At 41.7% G+C, this 27180-nt stretch overlaps 2 protein-coding genes across 4 annotated transcripts in view; one reads left to right on the forward strand and one right to left on the reverse strand.

The window, feature by feature from the left end:
* niban2a (niban apoptosis regulator 2a) overlaps nucleotides 1–13154 on the forward strand; it is a 40981-nt gene extending 27827 nt beyond the window's left edge. Inside the window, exons 7-14 of the mRNA XM_028602425.1 lie at nucleotides 1702–1806; nucleotides 1925–2087; nucleotides 6445–6632; nucleotides 7566–7721; nucleotides 7984–8097; nucleotides 8519–8626; nucleotides 10096–10207; nucleotides 11673–13154. Of these exons, the coding sequence (XP_028458226.1) occupies nucleotides 1702–1806; nucleotides 1925–2087; nucleotides 6445–6632; nucleotides 7566–7721; nucleotides 7984–8097; nucleotides 8519–8626; nucleotides 10096–10207; nucleotides 11673–12559 (1833 nt within the window). The 3' untranslated portion in view covers nucleotides 12560–13154. The remainder of the gene's footprint in view (nucleotides 1–1701; nucleotides 1807–1924; nucleotides 2088–6444; nucleotides 6633–7565; nucleotides 7722–7983; nucleotides 8098–8518; nucleotides 8627–10095; nucleotides 10208–11672) is intronic.
* Nucleotides 13155–13872: 718 nt separating this feature from the next.
* slc31a2 (solute carrier family 31 member 2) lies at nucleotides 13873–26664 on the reverse strand. 3 transcript variants are annotated; one of them, XM_028602431.1, is made up of 4 exons: nucleotides 26188–26664; nucleotides 20248–20314; nucleotides 17071–17320; nucleotides 13873–15583 (listed from the first exon to the last, which is right to left on the reverse strand). In XM_028602431.1, the coding sequence occupies exons 1-4, from the start codon at nucleotides 26194–26196 to the stop codon at nucleotides 15418–15420; spliced, it is 492 nt and encodes a 163-aa protein (XP_028458232.1). In that variant the 5' UTR covers nucleotides 26197–26664; the 3' UTR covers nucleotides 13873–15417. The 3 variants fall into 3 exon arrangements, with proteins under 3 accessions (XP_028458232.1, XP_028458234.1, XP_028458233.1); XM_028602433.1 differs by having other exon boundaries at nucleotides 17071–17343; XM_028602432.1 differs by lacking the exon at nucleotides 26188–26664 and having other exon boundaries at nucleotides 17071–17339.
* Between the last annotated feature and the right edge of the window lie 516 nt (nucleotides 26665–27180).

Raw genomic sequence — 27180 nt, forward strand, 5'->3', positions numbered from 1 at the left:
TTTTAAATTTATTTATCTAGAAAACAAAATATACACAAAATGTAGCAATAGACTATCCAATGCAGACATAAATCATGCAAATATTGATAACAATTAAGGAAAAAAAAGTATACTACCAGTCAAAAGTTTGGGGGTCACTTACAACTTCCACTCCATTATAAACCGAATACCAGCTGATCTGAGTGGGTGGCTGATCTTTAATGCAATATCTACATTGCCCATTATCAGCAACCATTCATCCAATGTTCAAAAGGCACATTCTGTTTACTAATCTGATATGATTTTAAAAGGCTAACTGAGAAAACATTGGAGAACCCTTTTGCAATGATGTAAGCACATAATGTAATCTGAAAACTGCTGCCCTGATTAAAAAATAATAATTTATAATAATATTCAAGAATGAATCATAAATGGGCTTGAGGGTTGAGATTGGGGGTATCCAGATGTTAAAAGTGGCACAAAATACATTTTAAGTATGATGTATCACAGCCACCAATGCAAAAAAATAAAGAAAGCAAAAACACTATTTAATTTAGTAGCCTGCATTCCAGACAAACCATCTTTTTGACAAACAAACTACAATATACCTGTTATTTGTCATGTCTTTCTGATCCTCGGCTAGTACTCTGCTTTTGTCGCAGCCATTCATTACCCAGCAACATGTTTCACCAAATATTTAGTCTAGCTTAGTTAAACCTCATGGAGGTGCTGAGCTTGCTTGTGTGCGTGTGTGTGTGTGTGTGTGTGTGTGTGTGTGTGTGTACGTGTGTGTACGTGTGTGTACGTGTGTGTGTGTCACTAAAGCCAGCTTTCCTGCCTCTCTGTGTCCAGCTGTGTATCAATCGCCCCACTGTGTCCATGTAACCACAAAGGAAAGAGAGGCTGCCTGTTTTTTAGGTTCATTTTTGTTTTGCTTTGGGTGGAGGATATTGGTTGTTTTTTGACTACACCTCTAATGTAAAAATACCCAGTTGGCCCATTGCCATAGTAACTGTAACTGGTGGAAAGGCAAGGCTAACCTTGCAGCTGAATTTAAAGCATCGTTAGGCAGAAATGATGCTGCGTTCCAGGCACCCTGTAACTCGTGTTTTCACAACCTTCTTCCTGGAACGGCAATCAAACCCCTAACTTACTACCCGTGAAATCTTACGTAAGTTTTTGACGTTACACACACATAGACAACAATGGCGACCCCTATTGATACTGTAGGCCTACAGACGCCGGTGATTAATAAATATACATAAATAGGCAACGTAAAGTAATTCCGCACATTGTAATCACAACAATACACATACGATTGTGTACTACTCCAGGTTATGTTTATTAAATGAAGCCTAAAATATGTTGCTGACTAGAAATCGCTAGTATACTAGCAATTTCTAGTCAGCAACATATTCGGTTGGTAGCCGCTAGCTAACGCTAACGCTAGCTAGAAGGGTTTATCGTGACTTTGCCTGGAACGCTACCAAGTCGTGAGTCGTGACTTGAAGTCGAAATTTACGGGCTAAAAATTGTGTCTGGAACGCAGCATTAATCCAATATGATAAAGATTTATTAAAACTGGGCAGGCTCTCTTTAATTTTCGTGTTTTCGTGTTCTTTAATTAAAAATTAAAAGTGTGTAAATACATTTCAAGTACTGTATGTTGTGTCTATGTGTGTGTGTGTGTGTGTGTGTGTGTGTGTGTGTGTGTGTGTACAGATTCTGGCTAATCTGGTGATGGAGACCCTACAGCCAGAGCTGCGAAGCGCGATTGGTCCTCGTCTGAAGGGGAAGCTGCAGCAGAGGCAGAGGGATTGGATGTTGGTGAGTTCCTATCATATACTGTAGCCTACAGTTCACTGCAGTTATGCTGTACAATCACTGGAGCGACTCAAAACAAGTCCAAACCAAATGATGCCTTTGCATGACTCTCTCCCTCCAGATCTCTGATGCCGTGTACAGGCAGGTGTTGTCTCAGACCACCGGTCAGTACGATGCACTGGTCGAAGGCTGTGAGGCCCAGAGAGCTCCACTGGACGCCAGACTGCGAACCGACATGGACCAGATCATCACGTCTAAAGAACATGTCAGCAGCAAGATACGAGGTGACCAAAGATTGGTTTTTATTTTTAGGCCTTAATTTAACAGGACAGATGAAGACATGAAAGGGGAGAGAGAGGGGGAATGACATGCAGCAAAGGGACGCAGGTCGGAGTCGAACCTGCGGCCGCTGCGTCGAGGAATAAACCTCTATATATGTGCGCCTGCTCTACCAACTCCTGAAGAGTTGTCATGGTCTGTTAAATGTGACACATAAACAGAGGAGGCTTTTCATGTTGCCTCCATTCATTTTTAGGCTGTAAACATGTCCAGTCCATGATGCATTTTGTTCTATATGTTGTATACTTGTGGCCAAACCACAGTCAGGGATGTTAACCTAACTTTTTGCATTGTCCAGCAGTTTGTGATCAGAACATTGCCCCCACCATTAGGTAGAGATGTTAGTAGAGACTTCTTGTCACAGGAAGCACACATGTTAACATCTAGGCCTATCGGGTGAAACGTGTTGTTTGTTTTTACACGTAACCATTATGTCAAAAGCAATTAAATGACTGTTCTTACACTATCCCAAATGTTTCCACCAAATGTCAAACCCAGAGAAATCTGTTATTTTATTTTCAGACACGGCACGTTTCCTTTAGTCGCCCGTCAGTGGCTTCATATAACCTTTCACCCTCCAGTTACTCTAACTTCCGTCAGAACACTGGCACCAAGATGATACGTTCAGGAGTAATTGTAAATCATACAATGTCACAGAAAAAAAAATACTTGTAACCGTAATACTGTTTTTTTTTTGCCATACAGCATTATTTTGTGATTAATTACATCCCACTTTTTATCACAGTAATACAACAGCGACCTTATCTATTTTGTAAGTTCAATATTGATACCAGCTTAACCTTACTACAATGTGCTAACGTTTGGTGCTAAAGCTTTGTGGGTAACATTATGAGGTTACAACATCGTTCAACACGCTAATAGTTATTTTTAGTATGACTGTTTCGACCACAGCTAACAGGACTGAGCTAACCCACGAATAACTTCACTAGTAACGTTAACGTTAGCTGTATAGATAGACGATTAATATAATGCTAATTTAGCCAGCTAGCACACCCCGGTCTGTCTGCCTCACTCCCCCGGCGCAGAGAGACTCAGTCGGTATGACAGCTGACAACAGCCCCGGTACATATAGCTAGCTAGTTAGTTACTGTTAGCCCCCAGTCAGCTATCAGCCACCTACTTTCATTACAGCAACCCCCCCGGCCAGAACTTATCTCCAGTGCCTGGTGCTTACGACGCTAACGGCAGTTTAATTAAACGTCGGGAAACTATATCAGACCCAGCACCGAGTCACAACAGTGGCAACATCCATAGCGGTAGCTACATGTCCGTAGCGCTACCGGTGTATGTGCCGAAAATCTCCTCCCTGCCAAATTTCTCCCCCCTACGCGTTTAGCTGTATTTACGCCGTTAGCTAAATCAATCCGACAAAAGGTGGGTTAAGCACCAAAACGAAAAGTTAAGATTACTGAAAAGTGAAGGGGAGATCATTCCGGGCAGCTGGGAGATGTTCTGCTGCTGCACAACAGGCACCGAACGTCCTGGCTCGCTGTCGCAGAGATTCCCCCGACAATCCCCACCCACACCCGTCTCTCAGCCTCGTTTAGTAGTAGTAGTAGCTAGCCAGCGTTACAACAAACCCCGTCCGCCCCGGTGTTGAAACCATCCAAAAGGTGACATTGATATGTGAAATATTTTGTCGTTTAGCTGCTGGCTAGTGTTAGCTTGCTGGCTCACTAGCTAACTGGTCAGCTACAAATAAAAATCTAATCAAGAAAACGTAATTATGTTGGGGAAATTGCAGCTATTTTATTACAATAACATGAATAAACGTAATGTGAATAAACTTGAATGGGTAAACTCGTCCGTGAACTGATGCATTCTAACTGGCAGCAAAGGTGTTTAACCAAGGGGGTAAGCTTCGCTTCAGAACGCGAACCTCCGATGGCGCCATTTTGTTGCTACAAAGGTATCACCTCTTGTTAGCATTCCACTGACCGCCATTTTTTTTTTACGTCACTTGACTGCGAATAACTTTGCATCTGAAGCGTTTAAAGACTATATTTGTCCGTTGTTTAATTCTAAAGAAACACGACAATGTATAAAAGGCTCCATTACCTTGTACCTCGTAAAAATACGCTAACGATTGTGTCATAACCAAGTGACTTACTGTCGCACAGTAGAGGAATTACCGTATAGTACAGGAGAAGCTCGCAGGCAGTTTTGACTTACATTAGCTGTTTAGGTTTAATTACGAATGTTAACTAGCATGTTAGTTAGCAATAATTAGCCTGTGCTTATGTTGCTCACGTCACATTTACGTTGTCTCTGTCAGTTGGAAGCTGCGCAGTAAGGGATGAGATCACAGGAAAAGTGCTTCTAATAGCCTTCACTGGTCTCCGTCCAGAGCAACGGGGTCTATTGGTCCATTATATTTATGTCAATGTGTTTAACACTAAAAACTCCCATGATTCCACGCAACTTCCCAACGTCATCAAAAGTCCAGTTTTACCGTCCATTGTTTTGGTTGAGAGACCCCTAGCGGCAGAAAGTTACATATTGTACGTTTAAAGGTCCCATGGCATGAACATTTCACTTTATGAGGTTTTTTAACATTAATATGCGTCCGTCCCCCCCAACCTGCCTATGGTCCCCCAGTGGCTTGAAATGGCGATAAATGTAAACCGAGCCCTGGGTATCCTGCTCTGCCTTTAAGAAAATGAAAGCTCAGATGGGCCGATCTGGAATCTTCTCCTTATGAGGTCATAAGGAGCAAGGTTACCTCCCCTTTCTCTGCTTTGCCCGCCCAGAGAATTTGGCCCACCCATGAGAGAGAGAGAGACATCATGGCTTTCAAACGAGCAAAGTGGCAGTTGGTCAAGGCAAGCTCATTGTGGGACTGGCTCTAGTGGCTGTAATTCTGCACCAAAGCTGAATTTCGGGAAAGAGACTTCAGATACATTATTAGGGGACCACTAAGGTCTATATAAAAGCATCCAAAGAGCACCATGTCATAGGACCTTTAAATGTCTTTCATTGTGAAGCACTTCCTAACTACACATTGATATATAGTCATTGGAATGCACTTTTCAATCAAATTTAGCCCCACACACCTATGGTTTCCATGTAAATATCCAAAACCATGCTTACTGGGACGTTGTGCACAGTGAAAACCAACTGAAAACAGCGTTAACTCTCTGAAGAGGCAATAACTAATCTACAGTATCACAGCTGTAAATCAGAGAGGTAAAAGGGACTCCAATTTAACACTTGGCTTTTGTTAAACAAAATAAGATCCAGGGGAGTGAATTTGGAGCAAGAATTGCTGACGGACAGAAATAAATATTCCACGTTTCATTTTTAATGGCATATTTTAATCCACTCTCAACTGAACACCACCTCACTTTCCCTGCTTACACATGTCTAACTTGCTATGAAAAATGACTTGGTTGACTTGGTGCTCGCTGTGCCGTGGAACATGATCTCCCAGACCGAAGTACGTTTCATTGTTCACCTTCAGTTTGCCTGAGTGACTGTGCTCTCTTTGGTTGGGGATTTTTGGCACAGCAAAGCGATCAGTTTGGTCACTGAATAATGCCACAATGCTCAAGTTTCTGACGACTTTGTTTGGACATTTGGCACGAACAGGGCCTTTCCTCTGTAACTAAACCTCCCTCCCTGTCTGATACTTTCCAGCTCTTGTACTCTACACTCGCTCCTCTGAACTATAGCTTTGTATTTAATTATGTTGTTTTCCTCGGTCACTCGCTCATTCTGTTTGATTAGCTGGCTTCTACAGCACCAGAGCATCCACCCTTTGAGCAGGTGAGCTTGGCAGCTATCTATTCAAATGTTAACTTGGCACAGGCCACACACATTTTTCATTTGTACCATTTCCCATCGAGCCAAAGTGACAGAACTGCATTCCACCGCCTGCACTATATGGGCCATAAAAACTACAAGTCAGCTGTAAAAAGAATAAACCTGATGCAGGTTCCCTAACATGAGGGCAATGCAGAGGTTTAAGAGTCGTGATCTTAGACGTGAATTTTATTTTGTTGGTCTCTTTAAGCACGTTTCCTTGGTTGTATCTGAGATTGGATGAAAGCTGCAGGGCTTCCGTTGAAACTACACGTGTGTTTACTTAAACGTCACACATACCAACCATTTCAACCTGACGACAAACAACACACTGTATATTGAGATTACTAATTCGCAGAATTCCTCGTACCTTTATTTTTTCTCCGTGCTTGACGAACTCTTCGACACCGTCTTGTTGTGTGTTTACAAGCTGCGGCAACCAACAGTGAATATGTTCTTTGCGTCCCTGCTGGCGTGCAGCTCTGGTGTTGCCCAAGGCGGAGCAGCTCCTGCAGGCCAGCGTCCAGCCCTACATCAGCTCCATCCTGGAGGCCCTGATGGAGCCCACCAGCCGAGGCTTCTCCGAGGTCCGGGACGTTTTCTTCAAGGAGATGGTGGACATCAGCAAGAACTCGCTCAACGGAGCTGGCAAAGACAAACTGGGAGACGTGAGTCGTGTTCCCCCCTCCCCCTTTCTGTCCGCATGTGTGGAACAGCCAATAGGAACTCTCTTTCTCTCTGATATGCCCTGTGATTGGCCAAAGTGTCTGGTCCCAGGCTAGATTTTCCAAAGCCTATAAACCGAGCCAAGAGTAGGTGCAGAAGTCAACGTTTCTCTCAGAACACTTGAATTACAATATGCTGAAAGATTATTATGGATTTTTTTTTTGCCTGACAACGCCAAAATATTCGGAATACCCTAGCTTTAAAGCTGCCAGTTCGTAGAGCTTTACACATTGCAGGAACAGGTACAAAGCCGAGTTACCCAGCTCTAATTGTGTTCAAAGTACTTCATATGAGACTTAAAATTATATTTGTAAAAGAAAAAAGTGGCAGGAGCGCTTCTGGTATCCGTTTAACCACCTCATGCTCATGGAAGGGAATAAAGTACACGGAAAGGAGGAAGAATTATGAATTAAAAAGTCATAAAAAAAAAAACATGTCCAGGCACTCAAGGTTGGTTACAAAAAGTGATAAAAGGCCTTTATATGTTAAATGTTCCTCAACCTGAGGAAGGCTGAAGCCGATATGCGTTGGTGTATTTTCAATGTCTTGTCCCGTTGCTTTTTGTAACCAACCTTGAGTGCCTGGACATGGTTTTTTTTTTAATTACTTTTTAGTCCTAGTTCTTCCTCCTTTCCTTGGACTTAAATTTAGTCAGAGAATATGGTTAATGTGTTAATGTGAAGAGTGTTGCCGGACATTTTGGTTATAAAAAAATTATGAGAGTTTTCTCAGTTGCCCTCTGTGACCTGAACAATCAGCTCAACCTCCTTCTCTGTTTTGGTCTTAATTCTCCTTGTAAAATGCTTGTACCACCTTGATCACCGTAACCCTCCTTTTTCTCTTTCTCTCTGGGTCTCCCTCGCCCACCCACCTAGCACATGGAGAGGCTGTCCATGCTCGCCTTCCACCCGGTGAAGATGCAGAGCTGCTATGAGAAGGTGGAGCAGCTCAATCTGGAGGGGCTGCAGCAGAGGTTCGACGTGGCCAGCCCCTCGGTGTTCATCAGCAGGGCTCAGATCCTCATGAGGGAGGTAAGGTGCTACAGCAGCAGTTTGCTCCGGTACAATACAAAGAATTAGCACGTAGCAAAGCAGTGTGAGGAGGAGGCCTGAAAACACTCCCTAGTTCCTTGTGAGACAACGTGCAACCTGTCCTGCCTGTGGGGAAGTCTCTACTTCCACCTGCTGGACAAAAAGAGAGTACAACAATTTGTAAAGATGAACAGTTGAGAGCACCGGCATCAATCTGTTTCCTGCGCTACTATAGAACTCCTAACTCGTGTTTTTCTGACAGCAAATGGACAATGCGGTGTACACATTCATGCAGCTGCTGCAGCAGTCTTTAGAGACCCAGGGAGAAGATGACATGTGCAAGACCATGCAGCGATGCCAGGACAGAGTTCTCAAGGTAAACGGAGAGGTGGTTTAGTACACAAACCGTAAGTAAAAGACAGTAACCCTGTCAATAGTTTTCACTAATTTAGCTGCAGCACGTTACAGAATAAAGAATAATACTATAAAAACAGACTTTTAGGATCAGTTTACCATCAAATCCCCTACAAAAAAAACCCATATTTCTCAGTTTCAGCATAAGCCAGTCCTGGCTGAGATGAATGATGAATGAATATACCGAAGTGTTTTTTTTTTTTTTTTTTTTTTTAAGTCAGACAGTATCTGGATACACTGTATATTTAATTAATCTCCAGAGGGACTCTGGGGTTTCAGCAGAAGCAGTAGGAAACGTTGGAAGATGTGGAAAAAAAGAAATGAGTAGAAAAGACATTATTAGTCATTGAGCTCTCCGTGTGTTTCTGGTCTTTCCCCGTCAGAAATATGATTATGACAGCAGCACAGTGCGCAAGAAGTTCTTCAGAGAGAGTCTCCTGCAGATCATCATCCCATACATGCTGCAGCAGCTCTCGCCATCCTGCTCGCCTGTGAGTAGCACCCAACACAGCCTCAAATCACCTTCTCACGCTGACTGCTTTTATATCTATCTATCTATCTATCTATCTATCTATCTATCTATCTATCTATCTATCTATCTATCTATCTATCTATCTATCTATCTATCTATCATTACAGTATACAATATTTCATTACAGTATTCTGACTCTCTCCCCCTTTTTAAGGCTGACTGTACTCTGAATTTAAGACCCAACTTTGGCTGCTTAGCTCCAGAAACTATAGCCATAAGTAAAAATTAAACGTTTGGGAAGAAAATTATAAATGTATATGTCACTGGCTTGCTATATAGTTTACAGTACCCATACGGCTCGTCCTGCGCCAAACCGGTACCAGAAATTCACAAGAGAAAGTAAAGCTACTAAGAAGAGCTGAACAAGAAACATAAGCCAAGAGAAAATTCGGAGCAAAAAACAAACAAAAATGTGCAACAGCTGATTTCAAGACCGCACTTTTGTTTGCACCAATCTTGTTTCTAATTTACAGTTCAAGGACTTTTTGAGTCATAATTGGTAACCTACTCTGTGTTTTCAGCCCTAAATTGCTAAATTGACATAGTACTCTCCGATTTCCTCAGCAGGTTGAAAACTTATTTTGACGCTTTTTTAAAGTGCTCATATTATGCTCATTTTCAGGTTCATAATTGTATTAAGAGGTTATATCAGAATAGGTTTACATGGTTTAATTTTCAAAAACACCATATTTGTGTTGAGCTGCACATTGCTGCAGCTCCTCTTTTCACCCTGTGTGTTGAGCTCTCCGTTTTAGCTACAGAGTGAGGCATCTCACTTCTGTTCCATCTTTGTTGGGAGTCGCACATGCACAGTAAGTACTGCTAGCCAGTCAGTTGCAGAGTATGAGGGCGTGCCCTGACAGTAGCTAGGTAAGGACTACTAGCCAGTCAGAAGCAGAGTATGAGGGCGTGCCACGCTAGCAGCTAGGCGAGCATTATAACGTGTGTTCCAAAGTGACCACGTTTGTCTCTGAAGTAAAGGCTGGACTACAATAGAGCTGTTTGGAGCAGTTGGTGAACAGTGTTTTCTGTTGGAGATGGTAAGTCCCTTTGGGGGGGACTTTGGGCTTTTTTACTTTGTAACATGCACAAAAAAGATATATAACACGATAAATAAAAAGGGAAAAGCCAAAAAGCATAATATGAGCACTTTAATTATGGTCAATAAACCTAATTTAGATAACCTTATACCTAATTTTTGAGTTAAAGAAACCCTGAAATTATGAATTATTTTGACTAATAGTTCAGATCAGACGATGCTGAGTGGATCACAGACTGGTATGTCAAAGTTTAGTCAGGATACTGTTTTGAAACCATTTAAACTTTTTTTTTTTTTTTAATGCTATAAAATGTAATAACAAACACCCAAAATTCAATGAAAGTAAGAATTCCACCCCCCTCCCCCCTCTCCCCTCTCCCCAACCCCAGGAGCTGCCTCGCTTTGAAGAGCTCATCTTCGAGGACTTCTCCCGTTTCCTATTGGTGGAAAACCTGTTCGAGGAGGTGGTGCTGCAGTCTGTCTCCAAGGACATAATGATGGGTGAGGGCCAAAAAAAATAAAAAACAAGATTTAGAAATGATTTGACGAAATAGCAGTGGTGTGGTGGAATTTCCAGCTTACGAACTCGTGCTATGTAAGTTGGGAGCGTGGTAGCCCAGGTCTCATACAGGTCAGTGTCCAGCATGAGCTCATAACCTTTCCAGGCAGAGGAGTACTTAGAGCTGTGTGCCTCCATAGATTCAAGGAATCTAGGCAGCTGCATGATAAGGGAATGTTCTGTTTCAGGACTGTCTACTTTTGGAGGTCGGTGGGAGTGCCACACGTTTGCCTACTTCCCAGAGAGAGAGAGAGAGAGAGAGAGATAGGTTGAACTAGGCTTCAGCATCTGTGTTTTAGGCGCCTGCGATATCTTTGTTTGCACTGAAGGTTCAGCTAACGCCTCCAGCGTGAGTTTAAATACACCTTCAGGAAGACAGGAACTTCAGAGAGTTGGGATGGTGCCTACACTGTACTTTGTAATCCTAAACTCTCCTCAATTGGAAATTCATGAAATGCTCCTGTGTAATTCATCAAAGTAGGGCTGGGCAATATATCGATATTATATCGATATCGTGATATGACACTAGATATCGTCTTAGATTTTGGATATTGTAATATCGTGATATGACATAAGTGTTGTCTTTTCCTGGTTTTAAAGGCTGCATTACAGTAAAGTGATGTACTTTTCTGAACTTACCAGACTGTTCTAGCTGTTCTATTATTTGCCTTTACCCACTTAGACATTATGTCCACATTACTGATGATTATTTATCTGAAATGTAAGTGTGAAGATATTTTGTTAAAGCCCCAATTGTCAAGCCTAGAATATCGTCGCAATATCGATATCGAGGTATTTGGTCAAGAATATCGTGATATCTGATTTACTCCCCATCGCCCAGCTCTACATCAAAGTCTCCCGAAGATTCTTCACGTATTGTGCAGTCCCCCCAGAAAAACGTGATCATGCGATCGCATAATTCAATGCATAATCAGCCAAAGTCCGCATATCGATGCGGGGGCCGCATTTTTTTTCAAATACGCCGCACTTTCGCCGCAAAAATTTCCAATTCCCGCGCGAAATATGCGGGGCTTGCATGATTTCATAATCCCCGCATTTTCGTTGCAAAAAAAGAAAAATGTTGCGTTTACTTCACACAAGAGCAGCCATTTTCCCCTGCTACCATGGGAACGTTGTGAAGTGACGTAATTACGCGACGTGAACCTAGGTTCATGTCGTCAGGAAGTTTTTGCAAGTTCCCGCAATTTTATCGCATAAAATTGCATAAATATCCCGCACATTCTATCGCATTTTTTAAGAAAACGTGCCGCATAATCAAGGATGTTTGCCCGCAACAATCACAAACAAAACTCCGCATTTTTCTAGAAGGACTGATTGTGAAATGAGATGTGCCGCTCCGGACTTTTCCCCCCATAACAAGTGATATTGTTTTCTTTCTTTGTCCAGCTGTGAAGGACGCAGCTCTCCAAAGGAGACACAATCTGTACAGGGACAGCATGATTCTGACCAACAGCGACCCCAACCTGCACCTGCTCGGAGAAAACCCTCAGGTGGACTGGGCTGCTAGATTTGGCGGCGGCGGCGACGAGCCAGAGGGCTCGGTCGGCGGGGGCAGAGTCGAAGGAGGGGGTTCTGGGAGCAGACGCAGGCAGGTGGTGTCCATGATCCAGCTGGACGGGGGGCCTCTGCCCTTCGAGTCCTGCCTGGAGGTCCCGGGTGTGGAGCTGATCCCAGAGGAGGATGACGAGATGCTCGAGGAGGAACAGGGCCCGCCTGGGGGACCCAAGTCTCCCGACAGCGTGGACGGAATCAGAGACCTGATCAATCCGGTGGTGGAGCTGGTGCTTCCCGTGTCGCGGGAGAGCCGGAGCGACGCGAGCAACGGGACGGAGCCCACCACGGGCACCGCCGCCATGCAGGACGGGCTGCAGGAGCACGTGACGCACGTCACCACCACGGTGGAGGACTTCCCCAGGAAATCTCTGCGGGACAAGACGTCCCCGCAGACGATCCTGCAGAAGCTGGTAGGAAGCAGGAAGCAGGAAGCCGACGAGTTGCGTCAGGAGGAAGCAGCCATCGAGAACGCCATCGAGGAAATAGAGACAGCGGTGCAGGAAGACGAGGGGAAACGGACCGCCGAGGTCTCCGCTGCAGGTTTAGACGACGAGCCGTCACCGCGGCAACCGCCGGCTTCAGACTTCAGCTCGCGTCACGACCGCGGCTTCCAGTCACAGAGCAACGAGGGGCTGGACGAGCCGCAGCCGATCACAAACGGTCTGAACGGAGAGGACGAGGTGGTCGACCCGGTAGAAGTGGAAGTGGTTTTAGCATAGGAAGAAGTCCTCTGGCCAGAACTCTGAAAGTGGAGAAAACCTTGGAGAGAAACCAGCAGAGTGCATCACAAGAAGTGGGGCGAATAAGGCGCGTATTTAAAGGTTTCATTCAAAGTGTATTGTCGTTGATAACGCAGACTCCAAAACCCAACAGTCCCACCCCCCCCCCCCCAAGGCTTTTTTCTTTGGTGATTGGTTCCTTTCTATCCAGCTTAGTGAATCTCAATGCAAAGTGTATTCGTATTTTGTGTAGGACATGTGATTTAAAACACATCTGCTCCTTTATGCTATGCTTAAGGCTGAAGGTCCATCACAAGGATCGGGGATTTTAAAGTGATAATCCACTTTTTAAACCTTACAAAATAAGGGAGGAACTCTAAACAACAACTAAGTTATTCATTTTTAAACATTTTTTTTTCCCCTTTGTATTGCTTTAATGATACTTAGAGCTGAACACAGCCTCTACCTGGGCAGCAGGGGGTGCTACAAGCAACATTTAGATCGTGTAAGGGGATTTCTATGTGTATTTTAACTACTAATTTCTGAAATATCGGTATCTATTTTTGTAAAATGTAATTTTTTTTTTTTTTTTTTTTTTTTTTTTTTAAAATGGAGTTTGTTTACTTTGAAAGTTTTCATGTATAATGTGTAATGGCCTTTACGTTTCAACGCTAGATATTTAGGACAATCTGTCAGGAATGATTTGCACTTCCGCTGTGATTTGATAAGTGAGATGTATTTTTTTTTTCTTGTCACTTGGCTCGTGGGTGTAGATGACCAAGATACAGTAAATAATGTCTCTTTGTGATTACATGAACGATTCTTAATGTCAGCTTCTGTTTCCCCAAATATCACCGATGAATGTTTTACAACTTCACGTTAACTACACTGAGTCAAACGTGGCAATTTTCTATTTGACGACAATCGTTTCTAACTTAATTCAAATTTTGGGTGAAACTTTTTTTTAAATTTCATGTCATTTGGATGAAGTGACTTTTACTCAAGTTTTATTTCCTTATCTGTGTAAAATTAATAGTATAGAATAATATAACGGAGGTGCACGGTAAATATGGACATTTTTGGTAGGGCTTTACAAAATTTCCTGATAAGTGTCCCGGAAATAACGGTTGAATTTTGTACTACGCATAGGGAAATTAGATAGAAAGATTTTAATTATGTTGAATATAGCTGACAAACTTTACATAACAGGAAATAAACTGAGAAAGTAAAAGCAACAGAGGAGGGAAAGTGTTGTATATACAGAGTACATAGAGGTACTAGAAGTCATTTTAGGTAAATAAAAAGGACAAACATAATTTGAAGTCTTCATTTTTATTATAATAATTAGTACCAAATTACATAGTCCTTTCCAGGACTTCTTCATTTTGATTTTTCATTATTTCGCAGTTGAATATCAGTTTCTTTCCAGGGAGTTAAGGGAAACTTTGAAGTGTCACCACATTGTTTTTGTTGTCAGCGTCATGCGCTCTAATGGGTGAATTAGTTTCACTTTTGTGCATCAACACACCAAAATGCAATCTGATGTTAAATGCTGAGAGGAGAGCTGCAATTCCTCCTCTTGAGTCAATGTCCTGTTGTGAAATGGCCTACTGCCACCGTATCCAAAGCACATTTTGAGTTTTCTGCCTTTAGATTCAGACCCATTACTTCCAATGGAGGACCACTGGCCGTCACCCTCTCCTTTTTATTTATTATAAAAACCTGTATGTTTGGTGTGAGCAGCTCAACTTTTATATAAGAAATGGATGAATAAAACAATGTCATCAACTTTATTCTTTAACTTTTGTCGACCAAGTTCTTGTGAGACGAAACCATCACGAAGAAAATGATTGATATTTTAACGGTTAATCTCAAGTCGTCGAGACATATTTGAACACGTTTCTATATGAATCTGTTGTAAAACTAGTAAAAAATACTCCATATTAAAAAGGAAAGAGCATACTTGTTGAAATACAACAGAAAACACATCTGAAATGTCAGTTGCGAGGCTCTTTTCTCTGCAGGTTCGTCGTTTGTCAATGATTAACCACAGAACCACATGATCAGCTCTCACTGTCCCCTGGTATACGTACGTGTGAGAATAGGACTGATCTGTTAGCGAGCCAAGATTAGAGAAGTTAACAAGCTACAATCATATGATTCAGTTCCTGAATCTGAGCTCTGTCTTATGACATCTGACTGTAAGTCTTAGCTCCATGTGGGAGTCAGATTTTAGATTTCACTCCAAAACACGGCAAACAAAAATCTGTTTTCAAAACTACTTACTTAATCAGTCAAAAACACAAAAAGGTCTTTAGGGTGAGTTCCACTTTAAAGCTACTGTACAGTGACAGTGTCTTATCAACTAAGCCAGAGCTCTACTTTTTATGACATTAAACATTTTGATCACCGGTAGTGTCACAACACCTTGAATGGTTTAGTAAAATACAGGGAACTGTGTAGTAGTTAGGAAAAAAGAAAAGAAAAGAAAAACTGTCCATCAAGGTTGACCAGGAAAACAGACAATTACAGAAACAAACCGAAATATGCCACAAGCTATGCGTGACTTTCTGTCACTGAGTGTTGTGGTAGATTCCAATGCATTTTAGGATAAATAAACAAAGGAAGAAGAGTTTAAGCAAGCAGCACTCCCATTTTTCACATGCATCACTCACTTAGATGTTGGCTGTTTGAGAAGATTAGCAAGACTGTGCCTCAGAAACAAAACATTATGTCCCTTTAACACAAAAGAACCAAATCATACACATTGTCCCAATGGTCAAAGACCATTTAGTGTCAGGAGACCCTCTTAACTTGTGGGGGGGAGAATCCATCCTCTGCCTGCACTGTCCATACCATCAGATCTTACCCAGGAGAGGAAATGAGATGAAATAACCGACGACAGAGCCCACGATGACCCCGAGAAAGATCCAGGTGTTGTAGGACATGACGCACAGCATCAGCATGTAGCCCAGAGACACCTGCAGCATGTGGAGGACTGTCTGGATACTGTGCAGAAACCAGCTGCAGAGGAAAGAGAAATGGTCTTCCTTAAAATACAGGGGGCATAAGTAAGTACACCCATATGTTAAATTCATGGATCCAGGATACTATGCATTCTGATAAAGTTCCATTGGCCTTTGGAATTAAAATAGCTCCACATCATCACATACCCTTCACCATACCTAGAGATAGACATGGGGTACTTTCCATAAAATCATTTCTCAATGCAAATCAAACCAGCTATTAGGCTATTTATTTAGAAATAAAACCATGCCTATCTCTAGGTATGGTGAACGGTATATCCAAGCAAATAAATCCCTTATCCTACTTTTCCCCATTGTTGTTCTTTCTCCAAAGTATTTTCAATATTTTCCATTTTCAAGTGATTCCACTGTCAGACTATTTTCTAATCTGGGAATGAAATCCTGAGAGTCTTGCTAGAGTTGGGGCGTGCTCCCGTCGTCTCAATCGTTTGGTGTAAGGTGGTCATTAAACTCAGTCCGAGTCTGATACGACGTGTTTGATATTATCGTAAGTTTTAAGTCTTGGTAGTTAAGTTAAATCGTGTGAACATTGTCAACAACCACTGGGTGTGCTCCCTCCAGCACCAAACAGGAAGCCGAGAACAGATAGAGCCAGTGTTGTTTATGGCTAAACGCTAAAGAGGGAAAGTTGCCGATTTCCAACCCTTCTGATGGGTGTAATCCAACGGGAGTTTTACCGGCGGGTAAACACGGACCTCTGGGTACTGCGGCCATTCATCTGCATGTACGGCAGAGTAGAAAATCGGCAAACTTTCCTTTAAGTTACCAGCTAACGCTAACGCTAACTAGCTTGGTTACATTTTTCAAAACAAATCTGGTTGTAGTCTTGCAATTTGTGACCCTGCAAGATCTCCAGTCTCAGACATATTACATCAGTCTTAATGTTAGATGTGAGAGGACTGTCTTTTCTTTTTTTTTGTGTATTTATTTTTATTGTTTTCGAGAGGATTGTCTTTAGATGTGAGATGGTGTCAGATTTTACAAAGTCTGTTCAAAGTCTTCTAGTGTATGGTAGGCATTATACATCCATGATTTCCAACCGCAGGGTAACGTAATAGCCGGTACACACCAGCCAAATGGCCGACCGTCAACAGATAAGCCAGTCGGAATGATCAGTCGGGTCCCCGAGGTCCAAAAAACTGCCTCGGAACACACTGAGGCGACACCGACTTGAGAAACGTAATACGTCTCCATAGCAGCAGGTGGTGCTACTCTGTATTGTTGCTCAAGAAATTAGCTCGTTCAGAATACGATCTCATGTTGTACTAAAATAGTTCACTGAAACATGTTTCTGAAAACCTTTTAAGAGAGAAATAGGCCATGCAGTTGCTTCATTGCTTCATTTCAGCTCAACAAAGGTCAGTTTAAAAGATTTTCATCAGAAGAAAAGACAAAAAGATCACATAGCAGACTATATACATACAGGTTCACTTGGCCCTAGTTGTGTTTCACGAGGACCCTCACCTGTGTCTGGTGTTCACAGTGGGAGGGGGTGTCTGCATGGGGGTCAGCGAGGACTCGGAGGGGCTGCTCTCCAGGGCGGAGATGCTGCTCTCCAGGGCGGAGATGCTGTCGCTGCGGACGGATGGGGGTGCGGCGTACGGAGACTGAGACTGGGCCAGCTTAGAGCTGCTCCCCAGCCACACCCTCCACACTTTGAGCAGCTCGTAGAAGACGGTCAGCAGAAAGACCACAATCACCGACAGCAGCATCCCTGGACACACACACACACACACACTTTTCAAAATGTTAAACTACTCCTTTAAAGCAGTAATGTTGCTTTTACTTTGAGACAGTTCTACAACTTGAAGGAATACTCCACTAAAAAATGTTTTAAAATTCAAACACTCAACTCGTTGCAACGAGTTCAGTGGCTCCTTCTTGGAGGACGGCAGGTGTACTATAGTCTTGACATGTAACGGGGTGGCTGTGGCTAAGTGGTAGAGAGGTTGCCTGCCAATCGGAAGGTTGGTGGTTCAATCCCTGGCCCTGCAGTTCCATGCCAAAGTGTCCTTGGGCAATACACTGAACCCCCGAGTTGCCCCCGATGCTGCGCTACACTTTTACACAGTGTAAATGTGTGTGAATGTTTATCTGATGAGCAGGTGGCACCTTGTATGGCAGCCTCGGCCACAGTGTGTGAATGGTGAATGGTGAATGGTTTCTGTACTACAGTGCATACGGAAAGTATTCACAGCACTTCACACACTTTTTCCACATTTCATTATGTTACAGCCTTATTCCAAAATGGATTAAATTACTTTTTTTTGTCAAAATTCTACACACAATACCACATAATGACAATACGAAAAAAGTTTTTTTTTAAATGTTTGCAAATTTATAAGAAATAAAGAACAAAAATATAATATCTACATAAGTATTCACAGCCTTTAATCAAAACTTTGTTGTGGCACCTTTGGCAGCAATTACAGCCTCAAGTCTTTTGGAATATAAAGCCACAAGCTTGGCACACCTATCTTTGGCCAGTTTCGCCCATTCCTCTTTACAGAACGTCTCGAGCTCCATCAGGTTGGATGGGGAGCGTTGGTGCACAGCCATTTTCAGATCCTTTCAGAGATGTTCAATGGGATTCAAGTCTGGGCTCTGGCTGGGTTACTCTAGGACATTCACAGAGTTGTCCTGAAGCCACTCCTTCGATATCTTGGCTGTGTGCTTAGGGTCGTTGTCCTGTTGAAAGATGAACCGTCGTCCCAGTCTGAGGTCAAAAGCGCTCTGGAGCAGGTTTCCTTCCAGGATCCCTCTGTACATTGCTGCATTCATCTTTCCTTCAATCCTGACTAGTCTCCCAGTTCCTGCCGCTGAAAAACATTCCCACAGCATGATGCTGCCACCACCATGCTTCACTGTAGGGATGGTATTGGCCAGGTGATGAGCTGTGCCTGGTGTCATAACATAACAGAACACTTGGCATTCACGCCAAAAAGTTCAATCTTTGTCTCCATGGTCTGAGAGTCTTTCAGGTGCCTTTTGACAAACTCCAGGCGGGCTGCCATGTGCCTTTTACTAAGGAGTGGCTTCTGTCTGGCCACTCTACCATACAGGCCTGATTGGTGTAGTGCTGCAGCAATGGTCGTCCTTCTGGAAGGTTCTCCTCTCGCCACAGAGGAACCCTGGAGCTCTGTCAGAGTGACCATCTGGTTATTGGTCACCTCCCTAACTAAAGCCCTTCTCCCCCGATCACTCAGTTTAGAGGGACGGCCAGCTCTAGGAAGAGTCCTGGTGGTTCCAAACTTCTTCCATTTACGGATGATGGAGGCCACTGTGCTCATTGGGACCTACAAAGCAGCAGAATTTTTTCTGTACCCTTCCCCAGGTCTGTACATTGAGACAATCCTGTCTCGGAGGGCTACAGACAATTCCTTCAACTTCATGCTTGTTTTGTGGTGTGACATGCACTGTTAACTGTGGTCCCTTATATAGACAGGTGTAGGCCTTTCCAAATCATGTCCAATCAACTGAATTTACCACAGTTGGACTTCAGTTAAGCTGTAGAAACATCTCAAGGATGATCAGTGGAAACAGATTGCACCTGAGCTCAATTTTTACCTTGATCGCAAACGCTGTGAATACTTATGTACAAGTGATTTCTTCGTTTTTTTTTATTTGTAATAAATTTGCAAAAATCTCAAACAAACTTTTTTTAAGTTGTTATTATGGGGTATTATGTGTAGAATTTTGAGGAAAAAAATTAATTTAATCCATTTTGGAATAAGGCTATAACATAACAAAATGTTGAAAAAGTGAAGCGCTGTGAATACTTTCCGTATGCACTGTATGTTAAAGCGCTTTGAGTAGTCGTTAAGACTAGAAAAGCGCTATATAAAAACAGTCCATAACAACATTTACAGTGGATAATTTATTGGCCAATTTTAGCATATAACAAATATATTGGTATCAGCATATACCGAACTAAATGTTGGCCAATAAATACCTAACACTGTTGTACAGAGTAGGGCTGGGTATCAAGTCGCAAAACTTTTTTAGTACAGCTCCTTAGCATTGTGTATAGAAAGCTCCCAAGTGTCAAACGTTGGCAACAGTGCTTGGTCAAATTATGTATGTATGTATGTATGTATGTATGTATATATATATATATATAGTTCTTTAATAACCACATTTTGAAGATTCTTATAACAAAAATGTGTTCATTATTATGCATTTATGTTAAAAAATTAATGCTGGGTGATTTATTTATTTTTTAACTCTGAAATATTGGTATTGGCTTTAAAATCCAAGTATTAGCCAGGCTCCAATACTGAACACACAATGAAAAAGAATGTTTGGTTTGAGAACTTTCTATGAATGTTCTGGGTCATTTTTTTTTTTTTTTTTACTATGATACAGGTCAACGTTGGAATTCCCAGGAACTGATGTGACTCCAAACTGATGACAGCTGCTGCACAGCACAAAGGAAAAGGCTACCAACTTTACAAGCGTGCAGGCATGAAATATGCTTTTTTTCAGTGGAACACTGTAAACTCCTCCTGGGCATTTAGTCTCTTGACTCAGCACTAGAGTAGGTTTCAACTAGATGAACCGGTTCTAGGGATTGCTGGCACATCCTTTGGGAGCAAACGCCTCCTCTGAAGTGAAGATGCCATGTGTGACACTGCATCTTACCTGTAGGCCCGTGCACATCCCAGAAGTCAAACAGCAGCGTCACGCTGCTCGACACCCCGAAGGTCATCTAAAAAGGAAGATGAGAAAAATATTAAAACCTCTAAAACACCCGTGTGCTGTTCACTGGTTAACTGCGGCTCTTACAATCAGGTTATGATTAAGTTTAAAAGCACCATCCCAGATGTGGTATCGCAGAGTGATCACTGTCACACTTATTCTGGCACTGTCCAGTATTAAAGGACAAATCCGGCGCAAAATGAACCTAGGGGTTAATGTCACACGTGTACCGAGTCGACCGTTCTCTGGGATATGTTTTCATGCTAATCGAATGTTTATTTACGTATTTTATTTATTTATTACTTCAGGACAATGCACATTTGATGAACATGTACAGCGCTACACGTAAACGTGCCAGATTGTAGCCCAAAGGCTTATTTCCATCTGTAGTCCATTTGGCAGGTAGACATTACAATAAAAGGACAAAAGATATACACTAGTAACATTTGCTATATAAAACAGAGTAAAACAGGACGAAAGAAAAGAAAACGGGACAAATCATCAGAATGGGACCAGTTCTAGCGCAATCCGCTAATTAGCTTATAAAGCTAGTCGTTTTGCAGACGCCATCTTGGGAAAACAGTAACAATCAGTCGAACGACGAACGCCGTGCTTGAACTATGTTACTGGTTGCACGGCATTCGTCGTTCGACTGGTCATGACTGTTTTCCCAAGATGGTGATTGCCTGTATACCCGAAGATAAGGTCTTTCTAAACTATCTTTTTAATAAACTGTCTGTACACTTCCAAAGTTCTCAATGCTTCGGTTTACATGTAGGGACCCTCATTATGCTACCGTGGAAGTGTGATGCTATTTCGAGCCTCGTTAGTGGTGTAGAAATAGAGATTTCTTTTTACTTTACCCATGCCCCGACGACTAGTGTTATAAGCTAATTAGCGGTTTGCGCTAAAACTGGTCACATTCGATTAGCATGAAAACATATCCCAGAGAACGGTCGACTCAGTACACTGGTCTTATTAACCCCTAGGTTCATTTTGCGCCGGATTTGTCCTTTAAGTAACATCTGGAGTGACACATTTAACTGTCTTTCCAAACAATGGTCGGATTAATATTCAGCTATTTTTGGTTCAGAAGCGAACTGATTGAAACTATGCTTCAGGAGGTGGCTCAATAAAATGCTTTCTATGGCTAAGATGGCACAGATTCGTTTCAACAAAAGGAATTCACAAAAACACTATGCTACGCCCTTAATCTGAGCTAATTTTGATCTTGCACTCTGATACTCTGGCAGTCCATCTGTGTTTTTTTTTTTTTCTCTTTTTCCCCCCCCCCGTCTCTTTCTGCTCTCTCTTTTTTTTTTTTTGATTGCCGTTTTGTCTAGTTAATTGTCTGACTGTTATGAGAAAATTTGAATAAAAAGTATAAAAAAAAGCTCCATTCCAATTCTGAAAAACAGAATTATTGCAGGAGCAGGTGTTACAACAACGCTGACCTCAGCCTCTTTCACCACCAACATCAGTCAGACTTCTCTGTGATCAGTGACTCAGAACGTCTTCGATTACTGACCCAAGCAAGCTTTACACTCTTTTTTTACGTTTTATAAAAAGACCCAGACCCTTGTAATAATGTACTTCTCAACACAAAGATTTACATTTCAGAATAAATTACAGGCAGATTATAAACAGTAAAATAGATGCATGAAAAAATGTAAAGGCATACACTTCTATTATGAGAAACTGGTGATTCTTACTGACAGAAGACAACTAAACAAGCCTGGGACAAGCAGTGTTCTATTGTTTCTTCACTTGGAAATACTATGTGCTTGCAGAATTATCTCCATATTCTTTCTTGCTGCACTCAAAACCTCCTCTGTTCTAGATAATGTTTGGATTCCTAAACTTAAATTTAAAAATAATTTAATTTACGCTATTCCAAACAAATATCTTTTCAGCTGACGTTGCCAGACAATAGCAGGATGGATTGTGCCACAAAGGCACACTCTGTTCTGCCCAGCTGCTGTAGACGTGTGACTGACAGAGGAATGCACCGTTTGTGTGTGTGTGTGCGTTTCTCAACAGCTGCACACCGGTGAAGGTCTACATAGAACCTCCATGATCCAAGTCGATTCATTATTCATTTTTATTCATTTATAAATTAAATCGATCGACCAAATATTTAAAAAAGGTGCTGTAGGTATGATTGGGAAGATCCAGGACTTTTGAACATACAACTTCTCAGTCCCTCCCCCTTTTCCGCTAAAGCCCAAAACTGTCTCATAAGCCCCTCCCCCCACAAGGGAGAATGAATGTGTGTGCCTGAGCAGTGATTGACACACAGTTAGACACCCACCCCTGGCCCTGATTGGTGTATCTGAACAGGGAGCGGAGGATTTTTGCAAATCGCACTACAGGCTGTAGGAGGTGCCAGAGGTGCTGGATTTATTTATTTTTGTATTACCTGCTTCATGTAGTTCTACTGGAACATAGGGTCAGTTTCAGCAAATATGACAGAAAGTTAGTTTTATAAGTCTTACCTACTACACCTTTAACAGCAACTCTAATAATCCATTAACAATTGAAATCATGTATCAAGCATAAAACATCATCTGGTTTGAGCTTTTTTCCTGTTTCACATCATACTAACATGTTTATCTTTGTGTTTTGGATTGTTTGTTGGACAAATCAAGCTTTTTTTTTTTTTTAAATGTGACCTTGGGCTCCGAGAACGTGTGATGGGCACTTCTCTAAATGATTTGACATTTTATAGACGCCTACATTTTTTTTTTGCAGTTTAAGTCCATGATATAAGTCCATGATATGTGTGATAAACGTGTGATTCCTGTTATGTGAAACCAAAAGCAAATAAACCCAGAGAGGCATCCTTGTGGTAAGCAGGATGTCAGTGTGAATCTTATGACGACATTGTACTAACCAAATTAATTGCTAACCTGAGAAGTTGCATCAAAGTCTGACAGGGCAAGATTGTCAGAGCAGCGAGACAATCAGACAGATTATCAAAGTTATGAATGTTTGTGTGTTGGAGGTAAAACCAAAAGTGAGCGCACTTATAATGTTGGTCATAATTCGTCATTGCACCAGGAAGTTGGTCTATAAACATGTGATGGATGTTTACAACAATCAATTTAACCACTTGTCTTATTTTATCCTCTAAATATGTTTGGCTACCATTGAGGGTTGGTTTAAAACCGGTCTGTCTTATTGTGTGACTGCTCAGGATTCTCACACTGTCAGACTTGTTTTTAGTGATGTCACCATGTTCCCAAATATCAGAAAATGACCTGCTGAGTACAATGTTATTATTAGAAATGATGACCAACCCTACAAAAATAAGACTGGCTTGGCTCTGATGTGACCGCTGGAAAAAACAAACAAAATACTAACAATTAGTTATTAGCTCACGGTCATTTTCATCCTATGATCTTGCCTATGGGTGTAAGATACACTTGAGTATCGCGATATTTTATTTTGCAATACTGTATCGATTTTTTTTTGTTCTTTAGTTTACGTGCAAAAATATTCATGTCAGACAGTGGTTCACGTTTATGTGTTGTGTAGTGTTGTGTGTTGTGTTTAAACCCTCTACTGCTAGATGGCTATGCTGAGACGCACCACTAGTGTCCCTGCCTAACAGTGCCCAGCCGGGCCTGACTTTTTGCTAGAAGCTAACAATGTAGCTACTTTGGCCTACCACAATCCCAAACTGGCAGTTTGATTTTCTGTGTACTGAATTGTTTACCTAAAGTAAACTTCTTTGACTTTTATGCACATCATGTATTTTTTTTTTTTTTAAATATTAGTTTTTCTAAAATGTATACTTTAAAATAAATCCCAATATATCGCCTTACGCACAGTATCGTAATATATTGAATCGTGACCCATGTATCGTGATACGCATCGCCAGATTCTTGCCAATACATAGCCCTAATCTTGCTTAATTAAAGAGGTCAAAGCAACAAGTCTATAAACAGTGCAAAAGTACTGTAATAGAGATAGAGGGCAGAAGTATTTCATGCAGCATGAAAACATCACAAAGAAAGTCAAATATAGACAACCTGAGTCAACAATCCAGTTGGAGGCCAGGTCGCAGGCACAGTGATCATTGTGAGCTTATCTCTCAAAGCACTTCAGAAAGCAGAGCAGATATTTGTTTGCCAGGTAAATGCTGAGACTGCAAGCCGAGAGAGTAGTGTTTCTACTACAAACACCCTCAGAACGCTCTCCAAGGACTGAATGTGTACTTGTCCATGCTTTAGACGACATACTTGACATCCATGCGGAGCATTTTCCATGCACATCCTACAACTTTTGAGATTGTTTTCCATATCTGCCGGGCAAGCATGCTGTTGTCATTGTGCCATACATGTCAGTAGCAGATGTAAACCAAACTTGAAAATTTTAACGTAAATATTTAATCGTCATTTCGACCAGAAACTATTACAGCTGAGATGAAATTTTTTTTTTTTTCCTGGTGTTGTGGCTCCAAATGCAAAACATCAAGATACAAATATTAAAAATGAAATCATCAAAAGTGTATTAGCGCACTGAAAAACCTGACTGCAATAAAAGATCGAAAAGTTTGAATTCAAAAAAGCGCATATGCCCGATGTTGGGGGTTTTCCATCTCTGTGTCCCCCCTTTTGGGACAATGTATCTGACTCCAAATAAAAGACCTATATCTCCCCGCGCATTTGTTAAATTGGAATTACATTTATCCTAAGCAAGAGCCAAATAAGACGATAAGGTAAAGTCAAATACATTGGTTTAATCAGTCAAGCGTCAGAGTTTCAATACACAGATCTGTGGGATCACAAAACACGCAGAGACTAAGTTTCCCTAGCAAGAGACAAAAAGCCAGAGCTGGTCCACGTATATCTAGACTGTCAGACCTCGTGAGCCCCGATTTATTCTTCCCCTCATCTCTTATGATTTCTTTCTTGGGCCCCCTCTTCTTCTTCTTCTTCCGCACCGGGACTGCTATCTTCACACAACACTCGCCAGGGTGGGGGCCAGTGTATTATGTCTCGTCCTCATTTGTTATTACTACTCAATGTACTTTGCTCTATGCCACTGTGACCCTAACTATCTTATATTTACCGCTTAAGCTAAACCATCGCTGTGTCAGAGTTTCCTTTATTCCGGGAACAACCGGCTCTATGAGAGCACACAACTCTGTGCAATAACACACTTGGTCTCTTATGGAAATCTTTTACATTCTTATTATATTTATCTGCAACTAGTAAGAACATTATTCTACACTGAGCAAAATGAGCCATCAGAAAGATCCATCACAAAATCGTATTTGTATCAAAGCAATGTGGCTGTGTGCTAATACAGTGTCTGTTCATTGACTCTGTAATAATTAATGTGCTGAAATCTGTGGCTGCCTGGAAGGGAAAACACATTGAAAATAATTTTTTTTTTAAAAACTATGGTTAATTTTTGGAAAAAGCCAGGCAATACTGTGATGCATAGAAGATTTAAATGGGTTAATGTAGAGCTGGGCAATAACTCCTTATTAGCATTGTTATATTATAGTTTCATAAAACTTTATGTCCACATCCCTTTAGTTATTAAGGGATTTGTTTTATGTGTTAAGTTTTAAGTTATTTCAGCCATATTATATGGCCCAGTTTAAATAGGCTCTTTAATAAAAATAAAAAAAACAGCCTAAAGGTTTGACTAGTCTTTTCAAGCTGCGACAGGTAGTGTTACTCTCCAAACGGAGCGCACGGTCTATGGAGATCTGCAACTTATAAGTATTAATTGTAATCCTCTGGGTTTATTACGGTCTACTCCCTGAAGTCCATAGCACATGTTCTCAGACACACACTGACTGACTCAACGCCACACTCTAACACGGAGATAAACATTTCAAATGCCAACTACAAACACACAACTTACGGACATCATGGTGAACTTGCTGGAGCGCACGCTGACACCACAGTTATTGACTTCAGTTCCCCATCATAGACGACTCACGGGACGGGCTGGAGTTGTTCGTGCGCAGTCAAGTACGGACAACTTCCTAAATGTACCAGAGCAACAGCAGTAGCAGCAGCTAGTGCTGACCCAGCTGCTACAGCAGCGGAATGAGAAGGAGGGGGACCTCCTGACTTCAGACAATAAACAGAGGGCTGACGGTTAGTGGAGTTTTTCAGCAAATGGGAACAAAGACCCAGTGCGACTTAATAACCGAAATAGTAGCGATTCATGTCCAATTTAACTCGTCCGGAAACGGAGCTGTTATGGAGCAGGCCGAGTACATATATGTCAATGAGTACAAATGACCATAATGTGCTTTATCAATGGTTAGCTAATATTCGCTAACATTAGCCGAGAAATGCTATGGAGAAATGTAGCCGAGATTGCACGCATGCGCAAATGAAATCTTCCATTGTTTATTCGCCACAAATACTTGGAGCACGTGGTAGACGGAGGTAGCCGAAGTTATTCGGAGCTTTTCGGCTACTCTTGTTGGAAAACATATTTTATACAGTATATAATTGTTCTGTAAAATGCAAAAAAGTTGTTTCTGAGAAGGCTGATCATTACTTAAGAGAGATAACCATTACATTTTTATTTGAAGCTTACTTTTTGTTATATGTATATTTTCTTAATTAGGAAAATCAGATCTTTCCCACTGCCATCACTCTACTGAACTGCGGATTAGTGGGGTCATCCCCACTCACCCACTTCTCTACACATTACATACTTATCATTCCAATATGCATCTTGCACACTAGTTTGCACTATTACTTTTTGCACTTTACATCCCACTCCATGTGTCTTGATATTATGTCTTATTTGTATTTTTGTATATCATGTTATGTGCCTATATGTATATTGTTGTCTCTATTGTACAGTATGTCTATATTACTATTTGTCTGCTACTAC

The sequence above is a fragment of the Perca flavescens genome, chromosome 16 (genome assembly GCF_004354835.1).
Source record: "Perca flavescens isolate YP-PL-M2 chromosome 16, PFLA_1.0, whole genome shotgun sequence".
Taxonomy (NCBI): Eukaryota; Metazoa; Chordata; class Actinopteri; order Perciformes; family Percidae; genus Perca; species Perca flavescens.